At 40.4% G+C, this 23,791-nt stretch overlaps 1 protein-coding gene across 2 annotated transcripts in view; it reads left to right on the top strand.

Moving 5' to 3' along the window:
• LOC148034144 (uncharacterized) overlaps positions 1–23,791 on the top strand; it is a 276,312-nt gene that overhangs the window by 23,929 nt on the left and 228,592 nt on the right. For both annotated transcript variants that reach the window (XR_015691439.1, XM_087682184.1), the window contains exon 2: positions 20,695–20,889. Coding sequence is in view for 1 of the 2 variants with exons in the window: in XM_087682184.1 (XP_087538310.1) it covers positions 20,695–20,889 (195 nt within the window). In the remaining variant the exon portion in view is untranslated. The remainder of the gene's footprint in view (positions 1–20,694; positions 20,890–23,791) is intronic.

Raw genomic sequence — 23,791 nt, 5'->3', positions numbered from 1 at the left:
ACGTTTTGGTCTCCATCTCTCTTCTTCTGTTCTTGAATGAGCTTCCTCGTGTGTACGGTGTATATTTGGTGCAGCAACTTAAGCAAGTCTTCCCACTACGCGATTCTTGATATGGTATCAGAGTGGTGCTACTAAGAGGTTGGTTTTGAAGGCTGAAGTAAAGGAGAAGAAGCAAGGATTCGAGTAAGTAAGCAACGGGTAAGAAGCTTCCCTATTCTTCTACTCTTTCTCTTGGATAGTGTTTGTGAAGGCATCGGAAGCGTGGCAGAGTGAAAATCTCAGATTACTGCGAGATTTGGTATGCAAGTAGAGCACTGTATATTTTGTAGATTGAGTCCTTTAGGGCATTCCCATTGTTTTTTTGGACATCTGAGACGATTTCGGGCTCCGTTTTAGAGCCGCAAAGTTGCGGACAACAATTTCAGGATATATTGTGATTTTGGTTGTATCGATTGAAAGTGGATGCATAGGTTGTAGATTTCAAATTTGTAATTTTTGAGGTGTTTGCTAAGAAGCAAACATAAGTTCTATCTGCAAATAGGTTGCAGGTTATATGTATTGTTGAGCAATCAGTGAAAAAGATTGCTTTGTGTATTATTGTGCACTTGTGAAAGGTTGCAGAAGAGTTCCTTTTTGTTTTGTATTATTTTTGTGATAATGGGAGAGAATAGTGGAAATCCCATCATTGAGAAGCTGGACAAGATCAACTCCTCTTCATGGAAGTTCCGTGTGATGAACTTTCTCATTGGAAATGATCTTTATGAGTTCGTTTAAGGTGAAGAAAAGGAGCCATAGTTGAGTATCCCTACGATTATAGATGAATTGAAGGTGTGGAAATAATGGAATGCAAAAGACAAAAAGGTGATGTATTGGCTATTTGCAGTCATTGATAGTATTATGTTGGTACATATCAGAAATACAGAAATTTCACATGCAGCTTGGACAATTTTTGAGAACATGTTTTCAGTAAATACAAAAGTATGAAAGTGAGAGTTGAATACCTTGAAGAAAGGAAAAATATTTGTCAATGAGTATGTTTTGAAGATGAGGAGCATTGTAGATACTTTAGCAACAATTGATACAATGCCTGATAATGATGATTTGGTTTTATCTACTTTGGGTGGTCCTAAATCATTCGTGACTTCTATATACGTACGAAATCCATTTTTCAAATTTTGATGAGTTGGTGGTCTCTTTTATAATTATCAAAGAGATCAATATGCAAGGTGACTCATCTGTAAGAAATGGTGAATAGGTCCAAGCATTCTACTCAAGTTCAAGAAGGAGATGTGGTAGCTTCTCTTCGAGAGGCTGTGGTATGGGACGTGTTGGTGATAACCATCAAAATAGGTTAAATCAACAATTTGGTGAAATGCAGGTTTTGTGAGGCCGTGGAAACTTTAGAGGTAGGGGACGCTCTAAAGGAAAAGGCAGATGGCAGAACAGAGGTTTTGGAAATTCTGCTATTGTTTGTTATTATTGTGGAAAAATAGGTTATATTGCAGCCCATTTTTATGCTAGGAAGGATGGTATCCACAATGATAAATTGCAGCAAGGAAACTATGTATCTTTTTAATGACAAAATGAAGACAAAAATGAGCGTATGTTTGTTATGTAGTATATAATGAATGCTGTTATAGGAAAGGGAATGCATGATGATGTAAGGTATGTTGATTTTGTTGGGAATAAAAGCTCTTCTGCCTTTTAATGTGCTCGGGTGTGAATACACCCTTAGCGCAAACACACACACACACACACACACACATGTATCTAAAAAACCTAAAGTGGTACACTCGTTATTGTATCCAAAAAACCGTCCACACTCTCTACTCTGCTATCTCTCACTCTGTCTCGCTGCGCATAACGAACACTGACTGCCTCGATCTTTGTACCTCCCGGTCACTACAAACTGGTATCAGAGCTATGGTTAAGGTGTTCGTACTTCTCGGAGTTTGTGCGGTCACCAGGTCATGTTTATGCCAGGCGACAGTTCTAGGTTGTAGGCGCAGGTTAAAAACGTTATTTTTGCAAGACAATAGGTTGTTTTTTTTGACCTGGTAGGCAAGCGATAGCAGGCGTGAAACAGGCGACAGTCTTCGAGGCAGGCGACAGGTCGTGACAGGTAGGTGACTGGTTGGCGACAGCTTCCGTGGTATCAGGCGGCAGCTTTCTGCAAGGCGACAGGTCGCGACAGCAGGCGGCTAGTCAACGGGAGCAGATTCATTTTTTTAAAGGCATTTTTTCATCATTTTTTTGTCAAATTCTTACAATTTTTCCTCTTCTACTACCAAGTGTTCGCGCGCGCAAGCACAGTGTGCAAATTTGTGTAGGTTTAGGCCCAGAAACTTGGGGCTTTTCTCGGATTTGGGGACCTTAACACAAAACTGGACAATTTGACTCAGAAATTGCAAAATCGGTGTACATTTGCATGGGAATTTTGGGGCTTTTCACATTTTAGTGAAATTCTTTCAATTTCATTGAAATTAGTGCACATCGGACTTGAGAAATTTGGGGATTTGTCTAGATTTGGTGCGAGCAGACACAATAGTGATATCTGTCTCAGAAATTGTAGGAATTTTGTGACATTTTGCCTTCGACATTTGGGGCTTTTCATGTATATGCAAATATTGGGCTGAAATTTATCTTATTTCTTGACATTGATGCACATTGGACCCTGTGCAACTTGGGGCTTTTGCAGTCTGGGCAAAATTTGTGCGCCATTTGGTCATTTTATGTACATGTAGGTTCAATTCCATGCAATTTGGACATCCAACACTTGGAAAAATTTGGGGGTTTTGCCGAAATTTCTCTATTTTGGCAAAATTGGCATGTTCTATGCATGACAGAGAAAATGCAGATGTGTGGTTGATGCTTTGAGCACAAAAATTTTGTGGCTTTTGACCGCGTGTGTCAAATTTTATGCCGGTGGGTACATGTACAACAAAAATTGTAGCTAAAATTTGGGGTTTCTCATGTAATGTGATGTATATGCCCTTGGAACAGCTGTAATCAGTTGTGGAATGTTGTGGCACATGGTTTGATGCTTCTGAAAATTTAAATACAGATCTTAAATCTCTGTTTCTACGTGGTCATTTATTGCTAGTTGGTACTTGTTGTACCTTGGTCACTTGTGTGATAGTTTAGGCCTGCATGTTGCTGAATTTTTTGGTCACATTTGGGCTGAAAATCATGGCTGGGAGCAATGACAGCAATAATCTCATTTACATAAAGAAGCTTGAAGGAGCACATAACATCGCAGTTTGGCAAAAATAGTGCTGCAGTATCTTGTTGCAAAAGAAGTAGGCAAAGCCAATCAAAACCAAAGGGGCAAAGCCCGCAGACATGGAACAGGACTATTGGGATGAGTTAAATGAGCTTGCACGCTCAACCATTGAGCAATCGATTTCTGATCCCTTGCTGTTTAATATTGAAGGTTTGGATTTTGCATATGCTATTTGGACTTGACTGGAAAAACTGTATGTATAGAAGAGTGCTACAAGCAAAGTGTATTACCTGAAAAAGCTTATGGATTTGCTATGAAAGAGGGTACAACAATGTCTACTCACTTGAGTGAGTTTAACTCCATTTTCAACCAGCTGGTTGCCTTGAAGTTCTTGATTAATGAAGAATTTAAGGCTACGTTCTTGCTTTGCACTCTTCCAGAGAGTTGGGATATATTTAGGACTGCTATGAGCAATTCCAATGCGATTCTTTTGTATGCTGATGTAGAGAGTACTCTACTCATGGAAGAAATGAATCGGCAGAACAATGCATCTAGTAAGTCTTCTAGTGCTTTGCATACTAGGGGCAGATCACAGCAGAAAGGCAAATTTGATAGCAAGGGACGCAGCAAATCACGTGACAAAGATGTTGAATGCCATCATTGTGATAAGAAGGGTCACTTTAAACGTGACTAGTACAAATGGAAGAAAGAGAAAGAAAAGGGCAAGAAGACAGATGATAGTAAGGAAGAGAAGAAAGAGGGTCAACCCAAGAAGAGCAGTGTCAAAATTGAAGAGGTGAATATAGTCACTTATGACAGTGACAGTGGGAATGACGTCCTTTTGGTCTCTTCACACTTTGGTGCACATACTTTACTTACAGATATAGATGATGACATGCATACTTGGATTCTTGATTTAGGTGCTTTCTTTCATGTCACCCCTCATCGTGAGTGGTTCTCTGCCTATACAGGGGGTCGACATGGTGTTGTTCATATTGGGGACAACTATTCATGTGAGATTGTAGGTATTGGCAGTGTGCAGTTGCAATTTCAGCATGGCTCTGTCTTCACACTTTAGTATGTACGGCATATACCTCAGCTCAAGAAGACCTTGATTAGCACAGGGCAGCTAGATGATGATGGTTTTCATACCACATTTGGTGATGGAAAATAGAAGATCTGTAAGGGATCTAGAGTGATTGCCAGAGGTTGTAGAAGTGATACTTTGTATCCTCTCCATGTATCTAGTGTGAGTGATCATGTTGTTGTCGTGACCGAGCAACCAAGTGTTTCTTTGTGGCATGTCTGGTTGGGACACATGAGTCAAACATGAATGAAATTGCTTTCTCGTTTGGCTTACTTGCCTTGTCTTTGTTATGCTGATTTTGAGCATTGTGATCATTGTGTTTATGGTAAACATGCACAGACGTCTTATAAAAAGTCTCTTTTGCTGAAATTTTCTCCACTAGAGTTAGTATATTTAGATGCATGCCAGATGCCGCGATTATCTTTAGGGGGAAAAAAATATTTTGTCACCTTAGATGATACTGCATGAAAAGTATGGGTTTATCCTATTCGTAGCAAGGATGAAATACTTGACAAGTTTAAAAAATCCTTGGCATTGGTTGAAAATCAAACTGATAAGATACTTAAGTGTTTTCGCTCTGACAATGGTGGGGAATATGTGTCCAAGGCCTTTCGGGCATTTTGTGATAGCAAAGGGATAAAGAGGGAGCTCACTGCCCCTCATAATCCATCTCAAAATGGAGTTGCAGAGCGTATGACAGCCGTACACTTAATTAATCGGTCACCCAACAGGTCTTTGGGGAGGGGGAGTTCCCCAAGAAGTGTGGTCGGACAAGCCACCTTCATATGCTCACCTGAAAGTGTTTAGCCCCGAGACTTTTGTGCACATTCGTAAAGAAAAACGTAGCAAACTTGACCCAAAGTCCTGTAAATGCATTTTCCTAGGATATGGTGATGAGGGTGAAATGGGGTAAAGATTATGGGATCTCGAGAAAAGGAAAGTAGTATACAGTAATGATGTTATCTTCCGGGAAGATTGCATGCATAAACAACTCGAAAAGACTGAGGAGGTCCGTAGGGTTGTATTACGAGAAGAAATACCTTTTGGGCAGCAAAATGTGCCTGCTGTACAGCAGCAAATACCTGCTGTAAACGAACCTGTAAATGAAGAAAATTATGCTGGAAATGATCACCCAGTTATTGCCCATGATAATGAGTCATTACATGTGCAGGAACAGCCAGGACAGCAAGCTGTTAATGCTCATTTGCAGGCTGAAATGCCAGGACAGCATGCTGAAAATGGAAATTTGCAGGAACAGCCAGCAAACAATGGTCATTGGGTTAGGAGATCGTCTAGAGCTACTAGATAACGTGATAGATTCGTTCCTGGTGCAAACAATGTGGTTGATTATGTCATGTTGACAGACTGTTGTGAACTGTCTTGCTTCAAGGAAGCAATGGACAGACAGGACAGCAAGAAATGGTATAAAGCCATGTTGTCAGAAATGGAATCTCTTGAGAAAAATGGCAGTTGGGACTTGGTGCAGTTGTCTAAAGGAAAGAAAACACTTCCATGCAAATGGGTTTACAAGATGAAGGTCACTTCTGGTTCCTCACTAAAGTACAAAGCAAGACTGGTTGTGAAGGGGTACAAGCAAGTATCACGAGGACGTGAAAATTTGATGCTTTGCTTATGTTTAATTGACATTTGATTAAAGGATTAATCAAATGTGCAATTAAAAGATGCACATGTTTTGCACATGTGAGGTGCAAGCTACTTTTTCACAGTTGAAGACCGAAGGACCTTGTGAAAAAGATGGGTGTCAAAGGCAAAAGTTGTAACAAGTTACACTTGTTAGATTTTAGGTGAATTTTGGTGTCAATTTGCTCCTAGGACCATTAATTGGCCATTAAGTGTCAGTGGTGACACTAGGGACTAGGCATTAATTAATGGATTAATGCTTGTCAAAGGGTCAATTAATGCATGGGACCATTTTGGGTTGCAAATGGCCCAGCCAATTAATTTTTGGATGGGCAAGGTCAATTTTCTGGGCATGAATTAAGGACTGAATTAATTTTTAGAATTAATTAATTCTGAAAATTAATTAAATGGTTGAAAATTGTTGAAAATGGATTAAGAAAGCTGTCACTTGGCAAAACTTTCCCATGTAAGTGGGGGAAAAGGCTAAATAGGGCTGAAGGGAGAGGGAAATCTCGTTTTTTCATTTTGGAGCTGTTGGAAAGAGGTGTTGGACTATTGCTGCCAGCTTTTGGGGTCAATTCCCAGCCATTGGAGACCATTTTGGTGATGGAGATTGCATATTCTGGACCTTGGGAAGCTGACAATTGCTGCTGATGCACTTTCTCTTGAAGATCACAGTCTCTAATGCTCCTATTGTTGTTGGTGCATCCGTTTGGGGCTGGTACAGCAGGCAGCAACTGATTTTGATCAGTTCTTCGTGACAAATCTCAAAATTTTCTCTCTCTACAACATTCTCTCATCTCCTTCAGCCTATGCTCAGCCATTCTCAGCAATTCCCAGCCATTCGGAGGAGATCTCAACCATTTTTGGTGGGCTGATCTGTAATTTCTGTAGTAAACCCTAATTCACAGCAAAAATTAGGGTTTAGCAGCCACCTTGGGATCCGTGCCAGAGATTGAAGGCTCAAGGGACTGAAATCAGCAGCTGATAATTGAAGATTATCAAGGGATTTCAAGAGCCAGCCCATCCCGAACTGATTTGGGGCAGCATTTGGCCAGCCAAGGGTCAAATTGGAGAAGAAGTCCTGCGTGAAACAAGGGGAAAATGACTGAAAAGGCTTGCTGGATATTTATGACAGCAAGAGCAATTGGTTAGCAGGAGGAGATTGAAGAATCTCAAGTTGTACTCCTTCGAATTGAACGAAAGTTAAAGAAATACCGCAAGGGGCGCCAATTTTGGGGCCAACAGGGTGTTTACTGTCCAAGAATGTTCTGGTAAAGTATGCATTACATTTTATGTGCATTTATTTATTGCTGTAATTAACTCTTAAATCAGGTTATCACCACCCATTCCAAGAAGGAAGGTTGGTTTCAAGCAAGAATATGGAATTGACTTTGATGAGATATTCTCTCTTGTAGTCAAGATGACTACCCTGAGAACCATTTTGGGCTTGGTTGCAGCTGAAGATATGGAGCTTATACAGTTGGATATAAAGACTGCACTCTTACATGGTGATCTGCATGAAGACATATATATGCAGCAGCCTGAAGGGTTTGTGGAAAAAGGGAAAGAGAAGATGGTATGTAAGCTCAAAAGGAGTTTGTATGGGCTGAAACAAGCACAAAGAGAATGGTATCATAAGTTTGATACATTCATGCAGTTTGAAGGTTTCCATAGAAGTCAAGTGGATCACCGCGTGTACACTAAGAAGGTAACAGATGGCAGCCTAATTATCTTGATTTTGTATGTTGATAACATGCTGATTGCTAGCAGGGATACTCATGTCTTGGACTCATTGAAGTAAAGTCTTTATGGGAGCTTTGACATGAAGGATCTTGGTGATGCAAATCACATTCTTGGCATGCGAATACTCAGAGATATATCAAAAGGATTACTCTATCTATCTCAGCAGGAGTATATCTCCAAGGTTTTGCAGCGTTTCAATATGGAGGGGGTGGAAAACAATTGGAGTTCCATTGTCTCCATATGTGAAATTGAGTGCAGAGGACTGCCTTACATCTGATGATGAGAAGGCTGAAATGGCCAAGATACCATATGTTTCAGCTGTTGGCAGTTTGATGTATGCTATGGTTACTACACGTCCTGACATTGCCTTTGCAGTGGGAATAGTTAGCAGATACATAGCAAACCTTGGTAAAAAGCATTGGGAAGCAGTGAAAGGTATTATGAGATACCTCAAAGGCACAAAAGAGTTGTGCATGTGCTTTTGAAAGAAAGAGGCATCTGTTGTTGGCTTTACGGATGCAGACTATGTTGGTCTTGCGGATTGCAGAAAGTCCACTTCTGGATATGTGTTTACCTTTACAAGAGGAGCAATCCCTTTGGATCTCCAGGCTACAAAAGTGTGTTGCATTGTCTACTACAGAGGCAGAGTATGTGGCTGTCTCATTGAGGCATACAAGGAGGATTTATGGCTTTCACGTCTGGTGGGAGAACTTGGCATTACAGAGTTATCTGTTCTCCATTGTGACAGCTAGAGTGCTATCATGCTAGCATGGAATCCCGTCTTTTATGCAAAGTCGAAGTACCACTTCATTAAAGATGTACTTGACAGCAAGAGCATTGAGCTTGTCAAAGTGCATATAGATGATAATCCTGCAGACCTTCTTACAAAATGTCTTCCAGCGGAGCGGTTTACTCATTGCCGACAGATGATGGGAGTTGGATAGATATATGTATTTAAGCTTTGTACATACCTAGACCTAGATGATTCTTTTTTTTCCTCTTAAGGCACACTGCCTTTAGGTGGGAGGTTATTGGGAATAAAGACCCTCGTGCCTTTTAATGTGCTCGGGTGTGAACACATCCTTAGCACTTGTATTTACACATATATATATCTATCTAAAAAACCTAAAGCGGTACACTCGTTATTGTACCCAAAAAATCATGCACACTCTCTACTCTGCTATCTTTCACTCTCTGTCTTGCTGCGCGTAATGAATACTGATTATCTCGATCTTCGTGCATCCCGATCACTACAGATTCAGGTGCATGTAATCATATGACCAGTCATGTTGAATGGTTTGGAGAGATGTAGGACTTATAAAATCCAAGTTATCTGCAGATGGGTGATGATTCAGGCCACCGAATTTCACACATTGAAAACGTTTCCCTATCCTTGTATGATGGCCAGACAAAGAGTCTGTCAAATGTATGACATGTGCCATCAATCACAAAGAATTTAGCATTTGTTGGCTAAATGATAGAGTAAGGGTTGCATGTTTGATTTAATGTAAAAGGTTGTTTTGTAGAAGACTTTAACGATTAGTGGAGGTTGGTCGCAAAAGGAAGTAGAGTTGGCCGTATGTTCACTTTGGTTGCCAGAATTACTGCAATGAATGTTGCTATGTTTGCTAAAGGAAAAGGAGTGGTTGCAGACATTGAAATATGACATAAACATTTGAATATGCAAATGTGTAGAGGTTGAAATTAATGCAGTCCAAAGGATTGGTTATAGGGTTGTCTACTTTTAGAGTTGCAGAATTTTATAAAGTGTGTGAAGCATGTAATTTGATAAGCATGCAAGACAACCCTTTTCACATGATAGAGATACGAGTAGAAATATACTTGATGTTATGCATATAGATATTTGGGAGCCTACACAGAATGTATCTCTTGGTGGTAACAGATACTTTGTTACTTTTATTGATGATTGTTCAGGAAAGCTATGGGTATATTTCATGAAGAAAAAGAGTGATATATTTGAGTATTTGAAATCTTTCAAGGCAGGTGTTGAAACAGAAACAGGCTTGAAAGCTTAGTGCTTGAGATTAGATGAAGGGGGAGAGTACCTAATGAGTTTAGTAGCTTCTTGAGGTCTCATGGGATAAAGAGACAGTTTATTTATAGATATACTCCACAACAAAATGGGGTTGTAGAAAGAAAAAATAGACATATTGCAGAAGTTGCATGGGCATTGATGATTGAAAAGAATATGCTAAAACATTTTTGGTCTGAAGCTGTTCATAGTGCTATCTACATTATGAATAGAACTTTCATAGTTGTAGTTCATGGGATGACTCTCGAAGAATGCTTTACAGGTAAGAAGCCCTATGTATCATACTTGAAAGTATTTGGTTGTATTGCATATGCTCATGTGCTAGATGAGCTACGAAAGAAGCTTGATCCAAAGGTTGAAAAATATATATTTTTTTGAATACTCTTTAGAGTAGAAAGGGTATTGTTATAACCTTGTCATTGGTAAGTTCAGAGTGAGCAAGGGTGATTTTGATGAGATGAGCAGCTGGTATGCATCTATTGGTGATGTATTAGATGGTAATAAGGATCATGATAGCTATGCGTAGAAAGAAAAGTAAAAAAAAAGAAGCCTTAGTGGACCAAAAACATCATCTGGTACTACATCTACTGTTAGCCCTTGGTTTGGGAGACTAGGGAGTAGCCCCATATCTTTAGGTGGATCTACAAGTGTTGCAAGTAAAGATAAAAGAAAGAAGAAAGTATTGGATGGTAATGATGCATCTACTAGTCATTTGGGATTTGATGGAGATTCTAGTAGTTCAGAGAGTTTGGATGATGAGCTTGGTATTTTTTCAATCAGGACACTTCGTGTACAAAGAGTACATAGTAATATAAAGGTTCCATTGAGTGATCCAGTGGTATGCAAGTTTAGCAGGGTCAGCTACCCTATTAAAAGATTTGGTTTTGAAGGTTATGCAGCTCACCATCATGCTTATATGGTGAAGATAGTTGAGGATGTTGAGCCCACTTGTTTTGAGGATGCTGTTGATTATGCTCATTGGGATGCAACAATGGATGAGGAGATGGTTGCATTAGAAGTCAATAAGCCTCGGGATTTGATATCCTTGCTTAAGGGCAATAAAGCTATTGGTTGTAAGCGGGTTTACAAAATCAAGCGTAATGCAGATCGTTCAGTTAGCAGGTATAAGGCTTGGCTGGTTGCAAAAGGATACGCTTAAACATATGGCATAGATTATAAAGAGACATTTAGTCCAATTGCTAGGGTGGTAATTGTTAGATGCGTGATTACTTTGGCAGTAGCCAAATGTTGGAGTTTACAGCAAATGGATGTCAAGAATGCGTTCTTGCATAGTGAATTGCAAGAAGAGGTATATATGGAGCAACTAGTAGGTTGTGAGGATTTAGAGTATCCCACATATGTGTACATATTAAAGAAGACACTCTATAGATTGAAGCAAGCACTTAAAGCTGGTTTGACAAGATGAGAGAGTATCTTGTCAATATTGGCTTTTATATTTCTGATGTTGATCACTAACTTTATGTGAGAAAGGAAGATGCAGGCTTGGTCATCATAGTTATCTATGTGGATGACTTAATTATTATAGGTGACAGTGACAATGAGATTACTAAAGTTAATGATTTTTTGAAGAAAAAGTTTAAGATAAAAGATTTGGATGAGCTGAGATACTTTCTTAGTATTGAGGTGATTAGATGTGATGATGGTATATGGCTATTCCAAAGGCAATATGGCTTGGATATGTTATCCAAGTATGGTATGATAGCATGTAAGCCTCTTTCAGTGCCATTGGAGCAAAATGTCAAGTTGAGTGTTGACATTGGGGATGAGATAGAAGGTCTTGGTATGTTTAGGAGGATAGTAGGGAGTCTGATCTATATGACTATGATATGACCAGACATGAGCTATGCTGTTGGCCTTGCCAGTCAGTTTATGGAGATGCCTAGAAAGCCTCATTTGGGTATAGTTAGACGTATATTGAGGATGTGAAGTCTACTTTACATTATGGACTTTTTTATGAGGCAGGTAACGATGTACAAGTGTTTGGATATACAGATGTAGATTGGAGTAGTAACATATCAGACAAAAGATCTATCAGTAGATTCATGTTTTCCCTTGGTAGTGCACTAGTTACATGGAGTAGCAAAAAGCAACCTATAGTTGTTTTATTGAGTACAGAGGCTAGGTATAGAGGTATTGCTATGGCAGTATGTGAGGTGCTATGGCTGTAAAAGTTATTGGGTGATTTGGATGTGCAGAGACATGGTCCAATTGTCATTTACTGTGACAACATGAGCAGTATCGTACAGCTAGCTAGGACTTAGTGTTCCATGCTAGGACAAAACACATTGAGGTGCACTACCACTTTGTGAGAGAGAAGGTACTTGCAGGAGAGATTTACTTCATATATGTTAGCACATAGGATCAGATAGTTGATATTTTCACAAAGGTATTCGGTGTAGAAAAGCTTACTTGGAGTTACAGAGATACAATTGAGCTTGAGGGGAAGTGTTGAGATGACAAGCTCAATACGTGCATGTCAGAAGTGGAGCAGCGGTGAAAGCATAAATATGTGCTGAAATAAACTGCTGAAACACAAGACAAAAAGAAAAGAAAGAACACGATACAGATGAGAACTCAGATGTATGCACGGGAAATGGAATCCATATATCTGAACACGAGACAGTCACATACAACAGTGAGTCACTGGCTGTGTGGGCACTGGCACTGGCTCCTCTCTCCACAGAGTCTGCAGATGGTGAAGATGAAGTGACTGAGTGAGGAGGAGCCACTGAGTATAAATAGGCTGAAAAAGTGGGGAGCAATAATGCTGGTCGGACAGCATTAAAGCTGGCCGACTGGTGCATAAAATGCCCCAATGGCATAAAATGCCACACCAGAAAAATACCTAAAATACCTAATAAAAATGCCCAACCCAGATCAAGCTCAGACTCACACATGAGTTGACAAATACTCTGCTAACAGTGCAGACATTGATGAAGGACCGCCTGGCCAGATGGGTTCTCACGTCTACACTTAGTACATCAGTGGTCATTATGATCCTCACATGGCCACTAACTTATCACCTATTATATTTAGTTTGTTGCACCTCTCTAGAATTGACATAGATATAGTGCCAGTTGATTAGTATAGTCAGTTATGTACTGTCTAACTTAGTAAGCGACTTTTCTTTATTTTGTTTCTCATCTATGCTTTGTGTACATTGTATTGTGTATGAAAGAGGAAAAAAACTAGCAAGAAAACGTTTTGGCCTCCATCTCTCTTCTTATGTTCTTGAGTGAGCTTCCTCTTGTGTGTATGATATGTATTTGGTATAGCAGCTCAAGGAAGTTCATCCACCATGTGATTCTTGACAAGAAGAACCATCAATAGGATTCTCAGAGGCTATCACGTCCTTGGTCACCTCTATCTTTAATTTCTTCAGGTCGTAGAGCTGATAGTCCTTCACGGTTGTGCTGTAGTGTACGAAGATAAGGTTCTTCGACTTGGAGTTGTGTTTGTTCCCTATGTTCTTCTTGTTCGCACGGATAAACACATCACATCCAAAAATGCGAAAGTGGGAAACATAAGGCTTCTGTCCAAAGAAAGTCTCGTAAGGAGTCATATCTTGTAATGTAGAGATAGGAGACCGGTTGTGGATGTGAACTGTAGTAGCCATCACCTCACTCCAAAGGGCACATAATGATTGAAGTCATCAACCATCAATATCAAATACTTGGCATTCCCAATGGAAGTTGTGCCCATAGGACTGCATAGATCGGTGTGGACCAACTCGAGTGGTGTAGAAGTCCTATGAGAGGCAACTTGTGGATGGGGCTGCCTATGTCGCTTGCCCTTCAAGCAACTAGAACAAAGAGTGTGAATGGGAGGAAAATTGGAAAATACCTTGCTCGCGTGATAGCATCAAAGTTGAGGTGTCCATATCGATTGTGTCAAAGCAGTCCTAGCTTGTGGAAAGTCCTCGTGGCAAGGGCTATGAGCATATAAAGCCCACCCTCCTATATACCTGTCCAAAGAACTTCTATAGAAGCATCCTTCACAATCACTCCATCTTATGTGAACACAATGCGGATACCTAGCTAGGTAAGACCATGAACAAACAATAGGCCAAAATCCAAATCTAGTATATGATGAACTTTGGTCGAAGAATGTTGCCGATCTGGCAATAGGGGGAATGGTTCTTACTCCATGAATGAGTATAGAAGAATTGTCACCAATGGTGATGAATCTTCCTCTTGAACTCATATTTGGAAGCCAATCCTGTCGATAGGTTATGTGAGAAGAAGCATCATTGTCTATGAGCCAAGCATTCTCCATAAAGGAAAAAAAAAGAGCAGTATTCTCCTCCTCGAATGCATGTATGAAGATATACTTAGTGGTAGTTGGGATAGCCTTCGAATCCCTAGACCCTCCTTAGGCTTCAAATGGGGGTACTTTTGCCAATACTTCTCCAGATGAGTGCTCTTCCCACAGTTCTTATTATCCTTTGTGTCCTCTTTCTTTTCATGTTGTTTCTTGTCATGTTGTGAAAGCTTTGGTGGAGCTGGATCCATTGGTACCTCTCTCTCTCTAAGTTGCTTGTCATGCTCTAAGGGCAAGCTCCTCCCAAAGAAGAGTCTCTTGGGTTCTCGATGTAAGAGTGTGCAACGGAAGAGAATCACGTACACTGAGAGAAAAGGAGTGAAGAAGAGAAAACATGAAGAGATGAATGATCTCCACAGAACAAAGAAGAAGGTCAGTATAGAACACATCGAACTTTGAAGATGGCACCTGAGCCAGAAGAATCAATATCATATCCTCTGAAGATATAGTCCTCTTGAGGGACTAGACTCATCCCTCATGTCCTCTAGTCTATTGATGTGATCCTTCATAGAAGGAGAGTCATCAACACTGAGCATCCGAAGTTTTTTCTCAAGAGAAGTCCTGTGGGCAAACGTCTTTTGATGATACAAAGATGCAAGCTTCTTCTACACTTCTGCCGCTATCTTCGACCTGCGAACATGCACTAGGATAGAATCTTGTAAGCTCATAAAAAGAAAGGATCGGGCTCGAAAGTTGAGCCGATCCCATAGGGCTGCATGATCCATGGTTGTTCCCTCATGAGGATCCTTCACAGGATGGGGTATAGGTAGGGTAACAAGCTCCAAGAGAACAAAGGTGTCGAGTATGCATCCCATCTTACAGAATCAAAGTGAATAGTTGGAAGCATCTAGCCAATCCTCTTTGGGTAAAGAAGGGAGAACAAGTAGCTGGGCAGGTGGTGCCATCTTTCAAAGGAGTGAAGAGAAGCTCATAAAAAGGAAGGATCGGGCTCGAAAGTTGAGCCGATCCCATAGGGCTGCATGATCCATGGTTGTTCCCTCACAAGGATCCTCCACAGGATGGGGCATAGGTAGGGTAACAAGCTCCCAGAGAACGAAGGTGTTGAGTATGCATCCCACCTTGCATGACCAAAATGAATAGTTGGAAGCATCTAGTCAGTCCTCTTTGGGTAAAGAAGGGAGAACAGGTAGCTGGGCAGGTGGTGCCATTGTTTAGAGGAGTGAAGAGAAACCTCTTCGTCCGAATCATCAAAGCTTATAGACCGGGGATTAGACATCTTTGTATAACTTGCAAATAATCCCGCCATTGTTTAGAGGAGTAAAGAGAAACCTCCTTGTCCGAATCATTAAAGCTTGTAAATCTGGGATTAGACATCTTTGTATAACTTGCAAACACATAAAGGCTGCTGCGTTTTGCTGTAGGAGAGCTCGAACAGAGGGAAAATCAGCAATGCCCATAGTCGGTACATGATGCTGTCATTCTTGGGCAGTCCCACCTTTATTCTTGTGAGTGCATACATTGGCACTTTCAGGTGCCCAAAGGCTATAGCCTGATTTGGTCGACCTTGTAGGACCAGCTTCAGCCCTATAATCCATTGCTTGCATTTCAGCCTGCTTCACCTTGACAGGATTGGATGTTTGTGAAACTGGATTTTCAAAAAAGGTAGGCTAATCAAATCTACCACAAGATGGTAGAGGACAAGCAATGGGTCTTTGAGAAAGCTAATAAAGTTTGGCGTGTTTGGGATAGTAGAGAGAAATGGCAAGATAGATTCATTCAATTGTGGAGGTCCAAGATTCCTTGTGGGGTCATTGTATCTTTTGCACTACTTGTGATGAGACACTGATTTGCCTCTTCATCTCTTACCCTTTGGTGAGACAAATTTGGAGCTTTGTCTCCTGTGTGTGGACCTCGGCGACTTGTCAACAACAAATGCCCATTCATTCTTGGGTCCTGGGCAAGATACCTTCATTGTCTTTTTTGTACTCGGATTATCCTTGTCTTTTCCAATTTCTTAGATGGACAGTTCTCTGTCAAATTTGGCGTACACATAATGCCTTTATTTTGGATTCGGTCTCGGGTATTTGTGGTCATGTGGCCCATTGTCGAGGATTACTCTTATGGCAGATTTCTTCCATGATTTTAGCAGACATGGTCCTCCTTGATGTGGCTGCTCCTCATATTGTTCACTCTACTCCAATTCTATAGATAACATGATATTTGTGTGTTACTTTGTAGTATCCTTTTGGCTTTGACTTGTGCTTGACAGGATTTTCATGGCTGGCCAGAAGGCTTGATGTGAGACTTGTATCCTTTTTGTTTGGATGGCATGAAGGCCTGATGTAAACATTCCATACATTAATATACACTTATTCACGAAAAAAAGAAGAAGAGAGTTGTGGATGTCCTACCTTTTTTGACATTCACCTCTAAAATACAAAAAAAATTGCTTTTAGATTAGTGAAGAGCAGGCTGAAATTTGAGTTTTCAGCTAAAGCGCGGTCTCCTCTTTGGTTGGAAACACCGTGTCGTCACATAGGTGATTATACTATGTGAGTGTGCAATGGAAGAGAATCATGAAAATGGAGAGAAAAGGAGAGAAGAAGAGAAAGCAAGAATAGAAGAATGATCTGCACTGAACAAAGAAGAAGGCTGAATACAACAAGGATTGATCAGTTTCTACACATAGCCCAAGGCATTAGTGAGGGCACTGCATCAGGCTGAATAATGATTGCAACACCTTCGACGGTGTTGGTCACAGAGATGGAGAGCGCGCAGCCTATTGTCCACGACGATCATACAAATAAGAGAAGTATATGTGAGAGAGAGAGAGAGAGAGAGAGAGAGAGAGAGAGAGAGAGAGGGAGAGAGAGAGAGAGAGAGAGAGAGTTGAGCTAAAAATGCATTAGCTTCACTTAAACACCCCAAAACATACTTACTTAAGAAGAAAACCTTGTTTATTTAAAAGAAATATGTTCCTAGAGAGTGTTTGCATCCCATAAGCACAAACCCACTTGGGAGGACCAAACTTTCTATAAATAGGTATTAGCATAGGAAGAACCTGCCTTAGGATTGTCAATTGAATCTAGGAGGATCGTTCCCTCTCTTCCCCTCGTTGATCTTGTTTGGAAGGAGGCATCCCTATTAGCAGATATATTAGTTCATGTGTGAGTTTGTGCATGCAAAGGTTGGGTACATTATTTAGGATATTTAAGCGTTTTTATTTGTGTCATTTTATGGTCATATTGAGCATTTATTGCTGGCCAACCAACATTAAATGCTGTCCGACCTGATCATATTGATATATTTTTGTCCTATTTATTCAAGCTCTTCCTCTTGATTCAGCCACTCACTCATCATCACTTGTGGATCTTTTGCTGGGGGGAGGAGCCAGTGTTGTTGCCCACGCAACCAGTGACTCATTGTTGTATGCGACTGTCTCATGTTGGATATATGGATTCCATTTCCCAAGCATACATCTGAGTTCTCATCTGTATTGTGTTCCTTAGTGTTCTTTCTTTCCCTTTCTCTTTTGTCTTGTGTTTCAACAGTTTATTATAGCATATATTTACACTTCCATTTTTGCTCCACTTTCGACATGGTATCAGATTTCAGGTTCTATCCTCCTGTTGTGTTTTCTTTGCTAATTTCAGGACTACTCTGTCCATTTTTGATCAGGCGACTGCTACTCTATCTAGGCGACTTGTTTTACTTGCGTTTTTGCTGACGTCAGCAGCCATACAACCTGCATCAGCCCCTCTACTGCTTGCGTGTGTCAATTCTAGCTTGTATTTTGGTGTTGTTGCATCTCCTCCTGGCTGGGCAATTGCATTTTTAGGTCGTTGTTGCTGTTTTTGGCAGTTTTTGGCTGATTTTTTGACTTTTCGTAGCAGATTTTTTCTTGTTTTGGTCAGAATTTGGTGAATGCTACATGTGAACTCTCATTTTTTGTAGTCCGTGCTTGTGATTTGGTTGTGTTCCCTCTCTAAATATCTTCTTTTCTCTACTTCTCTTCTAAATTCTCTACAGATGGCTCCTTCGTGCACATCTACTGATGATAAGTTATATGGATTTGATTATCTCACATGGAGTGCCGTGATGAAGGCTTGATTTATACTGAAGCGGTTATGGTACGTGGTTTGTGAAGCTATTGAATGTCCTCAATAGCCTCCTCTTGTTCTAATTGATTTTGATGAAGATAACCATGAGGAAGTGGTGCCTAGATGGGGTTCGGACGATGCACGTGCTTACTTGGTCTTGCTTCGGTGTATTTCCAAAGAAGTCCTACCGGCAGTTACCTCCTGCCGGACATGTTTTGAAGTATCGATGAAGTTGCGGCTACTGTACACGGCACCTTCCACCATGAGGGCAGTTACTCTTTATGGACAGCTCCAACAAATTTCATTCAAGGCCAAAGATACTATCCAATCTTTTCTACTTCATGTGACCCAAATCTAGGACTAGCTTCAGCAAATGCAGTTGTCCTTTCCAGAGGCTCATCTTATTGGACTCGTACTCTCCAAACTCCCTCCAATGTTCAATGGAGTGGCAAATGCTTTGTGGGTGCAAACATCATCGACTCCTGTCAGTTTTACACATATGACTTCGATGCTGCTTGAGCATGAGGCATCATTGCAGTTGCAGAGGAGGCGTTTATCAGACTCTAGTGAGGCTCTTGTAGCTTCAAAGAGGGGTTTGCAGAAGAAGAAAAAGTCAAAGAACCAGTGTTACCATTGTGGGAAGAAATGTCATTTATGGAAGGATTGCAAAGAGTTAGCGGCTTCGAGGAAGAAGAAGGAGAAGAAGACAAAGCGGAATGTGGACTCTGATGACGAGTCATTATGTGCCTCTGACTCAGACCCCGATCGTCTAGCCAAGAAGAAGTCCAAGGCACAGAAAGGATCAGCTTCTATGGATCGCAGGAAGGGCTTGTTGGCCCTTTTCTCAATTGCTTTCTAGTGGTGGTGATGACAACATCCCTTACGACTCTCCTATGCCAGAGAGGGAGTGTGAGAGAGTGGTGAGATGAGGCAGCCACGCCTCATCTATTCATTTTTATAGATACACAGGATCTAGAGAGGGACTTCCTTGACACATTGATTGAAGTTTGGCAGGTTCAAATCCTGGAGCTAGGATTGACTTCTAGATTCATGATGGGCTATTTCATTGATAGAGAGTGGGTTTGGTTCCTAGTCATGAGCTCTCATGAGGGGACACTTTGGCGGGTTGGCCAAAGGCAGGGAATCCATGGTCACGTATTTTCGAGAGGCATTTTTGATAGGATGGTCATGTATGCTATTGAAAGACATTGGGACAAACATAGAGATATGCTCTGATCTTCTCTATTTTCAGGAGCTCGATCGACATCGACATCAGATTCTCTCCGAGGCACCTTGGTGGTGGCTTGATCACCCATTGCTTGGATATCCATGGTTCTACTTGGTGGTTCTATATTGTATGGTTTATGATTCATTCTCATTGTACGATTTTATTGTATTAGGTCACCTATGATTTGAGAGATGGTGTTAGTAGATATATCAGTTCATGTGTGAGTCTGTGCATGCAAAGGCTGAGCACATTATTTAGGATATTTAGGCATTTTTATTTGTGTCATTTTATGATCATATTGAGTATTTATTGCTGGCCAACTAGCATTAGATGCTGGCCGACCCCATCATATTGAGGACATATTTTTGTCCTATTTGTTCAGGCTCTTCCTCCTTAGTCAATCAGTCACTCATTATCACTTGTGGACCTTCTGCTAGGGAGAGGAGCCAATGCCAATGCCCACGCAACCAGTGACTCACTGTTGTATGCGACTGTCTCGTGTTGGATATTTGGATTCCATTTCCCAAGCATAGATCTGAGTTCTCATCTGTATTGTGTTCCTCAGTGTTCTTTCTTTCCCTTTCTCTTTTGTCTTGTGTTTTAGGAGTTTATTATAGCATATATTTATGCTTCCATCGTTGCTCCACTTCTGACAATCCCAAGCCATTTTGTGTTTTGTACGAGTTTGCTACCCTATAGTGCTTGACAAAGTAAGAATTTTTTTGATTGTATTAGACTTGATGATTGTAGCCCTTTGGGCCTTCTAATTAAAAATGATCATTTTAAGAGGAAACCTATTAGAGTGTTTACTTCTCTTGTAGTCACATTTCACCACAAATGGTACTTTGCCAAGTTTGTCTTTTGAAAGAATACATCGTCAACATGCCTTCCCAACCTTTAGCTTGTCTTTTGTCTGTTGATCAATGGCTAAAGTAGGCAAGTAAAGTTTTCTTGCATAGGTTTTATGGTATATGAACTGGAAAGCTTTCTTATAGTAACTAATGGTTATAGGCTTCTAAAGCTTTAAGACTTTCAAAATAATAATCAATTCTACGTCCAACATAACTATTTCAAGCTTTGACCTTTAGAGGAGAAAGTGACGAATGATGTTGACCTTCACAAAGTTGAGTGATTTTGACAATTCTGTAGGTGATGATCTGTTGCTCCTTTCAAGTGTTTCCCTGTGTTTGTATCTCTACTGACTACTCATTTCAGTCCTTTTATCTCAGTCTTCTTAGAGATTTTTGAACTTCTTTTGATACTAAATTTGGGTATGTGCTTATTCATTGCATGGATTGTTTAATTTATTTGTAGGTTCCATTTCAAGTGCCATTTGAGGTGAATGTGGTTTTGGTGGGATTCAATGGTGATGGTGGCTACAGATACTCCCTAGATGCCCGCAAGTTGGGAAATGTCTTGAAAGAGATTTTCCCTACTCATCGGCCAACATGTTTAGAAACAGCTTTGCAACTGGACATCGAGCATAATCTTTATTATAATGTGCTTCCTGTGAGTCTTTTTTTGGATTTAAAGCTGGATATGATTCATGATTATAGGTTGTTAATGAATGCCTAATCTAGAAGATGGGTGGATTTATAGACAGACATGTGAATTGAGATGGATGGACAGCTATTACCTTGGTATACTTTTTGCTATGTAGGTGGGCAGGTGCTTTGTTAGGCAGGCTTGTAGGCTAGTGCAATGTATAACCCATGCATGATGTACATGTAGCATCATTTGTGAAGTCACCAAGTAGTAATAACCTCGGACAGATGCAATTTGCATAGTGATGGCAGCATCCCTGTAAATGATTGCCTGTTCATTTTACCCAATACAATGCTGACATACACTTAAGCAAGTCAACAGCCGTGCCATATCTTTGTAAACACAGAAAATTCTGAAAATTTGTGTAACCTAAAACAAGTATGCTACAATCACGATTTGTATATTTACAACAGTACTGTTTGCAAAATGCAACATACAAAAATAACAATACCATTTTAAGGCAGAATGTTTTTCTCATAGAAAGAAGCATGTATAGGTTTGTCCAATCTGAGGCTTGTAAAATGGGTGTGGTTGTAAGAGCCTTTTTTAGAGCTTCATATAGCCTGGCATTTCTCTGTCATGCTTTTGGATTGGAGAGATGGAAGGGCAGACCAGCAAGGAAGAGCATGTAATGCTTAGGTGAGAGATAGCCATAGTGGTGTTGGTAAAAGTGCTTGAAAGAATATAAGCGTTCCATCAAGTACCATTTTGCCCATGAGGCTTTGGCAAAATTAGGAATACCCTTGATCTAGAGAAGTGGTTGCATACATTATATTGGCACGCATTAGTATTATCAATGGAAGTCTGGTAGATTTTACACCACCACTAGTTCAAGGCACAGTTGGCTACCAAACATCTAGGATTGGCACATTTTGTTGTGGGCCATTTGCAAAATGTAATGATAAGGATAATAACAACCCAATCATGATAATTGTGCACAATGCTTTCGTCATCCAAGAGCTGCACTCAGTAATGATGAACTGCAATCACCCACACAAACAAAAGTTCTTTTTTGGGTGTCTTTGTTTTGTTTACAATTTTTTTCTTTGAAAGAAAATTTTGAAGCATACACAAAATCTTGTAAGAGTGACAATATTACCATCAATTGCGACAATATGCATACATAAGAAGCACTATATGTGTTATTATAACTCACTCGTTTTGCAATGCTAGACCAAACAATAAATGCTAATCATCATCCAAATATATTAAGCTCTAAAGCAGAACCAAAAGGACCAAAATAGTAATTTTTAAAATTTCTTGTCAAGCAGTTGTACACCCATCCACTTCTATAGAGAGGGATCAAGAGAACAGCCATTTCTCCTCTTAGAATCTCAATCATTATACTTTTATGTCACATTTCTTCTTATCCAGCTGACCACACTTTGGCTCTCCATGTCAGCCTCCTGAGCTTGCCCAAACAGACCTTACCTCAACCATTGACTGCTGCCAGATCATCCCCAAACTGCTGCCACTGCTTTTGCTGCCCAGAATGCAGCTTCTCAAGCCATGTTCAACTGCTTCAGCCATCATGATGGCTGCCTGTCATCAGTCAAAACACAGCTGATTGCTGCCTTGCGATCAGCCCTAGATGCATAGTTTGCTGCTTCTGGCTGCTCCAGAATGTCCACACTGTCTCCCTGTAGAAAAACTCAGCATTTGTGCCATTAGACGCAGAGTTACACTGATCCAAACATCATGATACTGCCAAAATGCATATTTCCTCTTCATTATCAGCATCCATTCCTAACAGCTCAAAACTGAGTGTTAACTGATCCGGATCTGTACGAGCATTGACACACTTCACCATGTTGTTTGTGACATCCTTTAATTGTCCCTTTGGTCCACACAGCCTTAAACTAAGTCCCTCCTTCACTACCTTTTGCAGTGAACCTTCACTCCTGTACTATCTCCCTTTCTAGTTGGCCCCTATTTGACAGCATTGTACCTTGCTTATGCATTTTGCATCTGTCTGCTTATTCTTATTATCATTTTGCTGTTCATTTACTTGTTATTACTATGCCATGTGGGAAAATGAGAAGGGATGGTTAGGTTCAAATTATCACAAAATAGACAAGCTACCCATCTACTCCAGGGTGTTGAGGATGAGGGAAGGGTGATGAAGTAAAAATGGTGTGGTGTACAAAATGACGACATTTACCGGAAATAGCTTAGGATCCGTCTAGTGCTGCCCTGCACAATGAGTATGGTACATGTTTTGAAAAGCTCATATAGCAGGTGCTATTTGGACAGTATCTCTCATGAGAAATTGTTCACTTGCCCAAGTGCGCTTTACAAAGATGATGAAATCATGCAATGCAAAAGGAAGAGGTACAACAAGGGGAAAAAGGTTGATGTCAAAGACACGTGCTGAAACCCATAGAATACCAAGAAGGGTAGCAACCCCCTCTAAACCTTGGATGTCAATGCCGAAGGAGGAAGAGGAGTCGGATGTTAGTCTTTGTGTGATGCTGAGAACCATGATGTAAGGAAGCATCTCAACTAGAAAAACAAGGTAGAAATTATCATCATGATAGCATCAAGAGAGAGGTTGCATGATATCCCACCAGAGGAGCGCATCAAAAATTAGCTAAACTTATCCAAAAATCTAAAATTTTTGAACCATCCACACTACTGACATTGACACTAATGTCTAAAATGGCATTGGCTCTCTAGATCAATAAGAAAGTTGCATGACGACGTACGGGTCATAAAACTTTCAGTGATATTTTTCCAAAGGATCTCAAAGTTTTTATTGGTGACCTAGGGGCAGCCACCACAAGGGAGAGATAGCTGATTATTTTGAGAAAATATTTCAAGTAGTACATGTAGTTTTGTATTGTTCTCAATCCAAGGAAATGCATCT

The sequence above is a fragment of the Lygodium microphyllum genome, chromosome 7, assembly GCF_053477565.2.
Source record: "Lygodium microphyllum isolate KBCC chromosome 7, Lygodium_microphyllum_v1.1.10, whole genome shotgun sequence".
NCBI lineage: Eukaryota > Viridiplantae > Streptophyta > Polypodiopsida > Schizaeales > Lygodiaceae > Lygodium > Lygodium microphyllum.
Note: the sequence above shows the minus strand (reverse complement) of the source record. Positions and strands in the feature narration are given on the sequence as shown.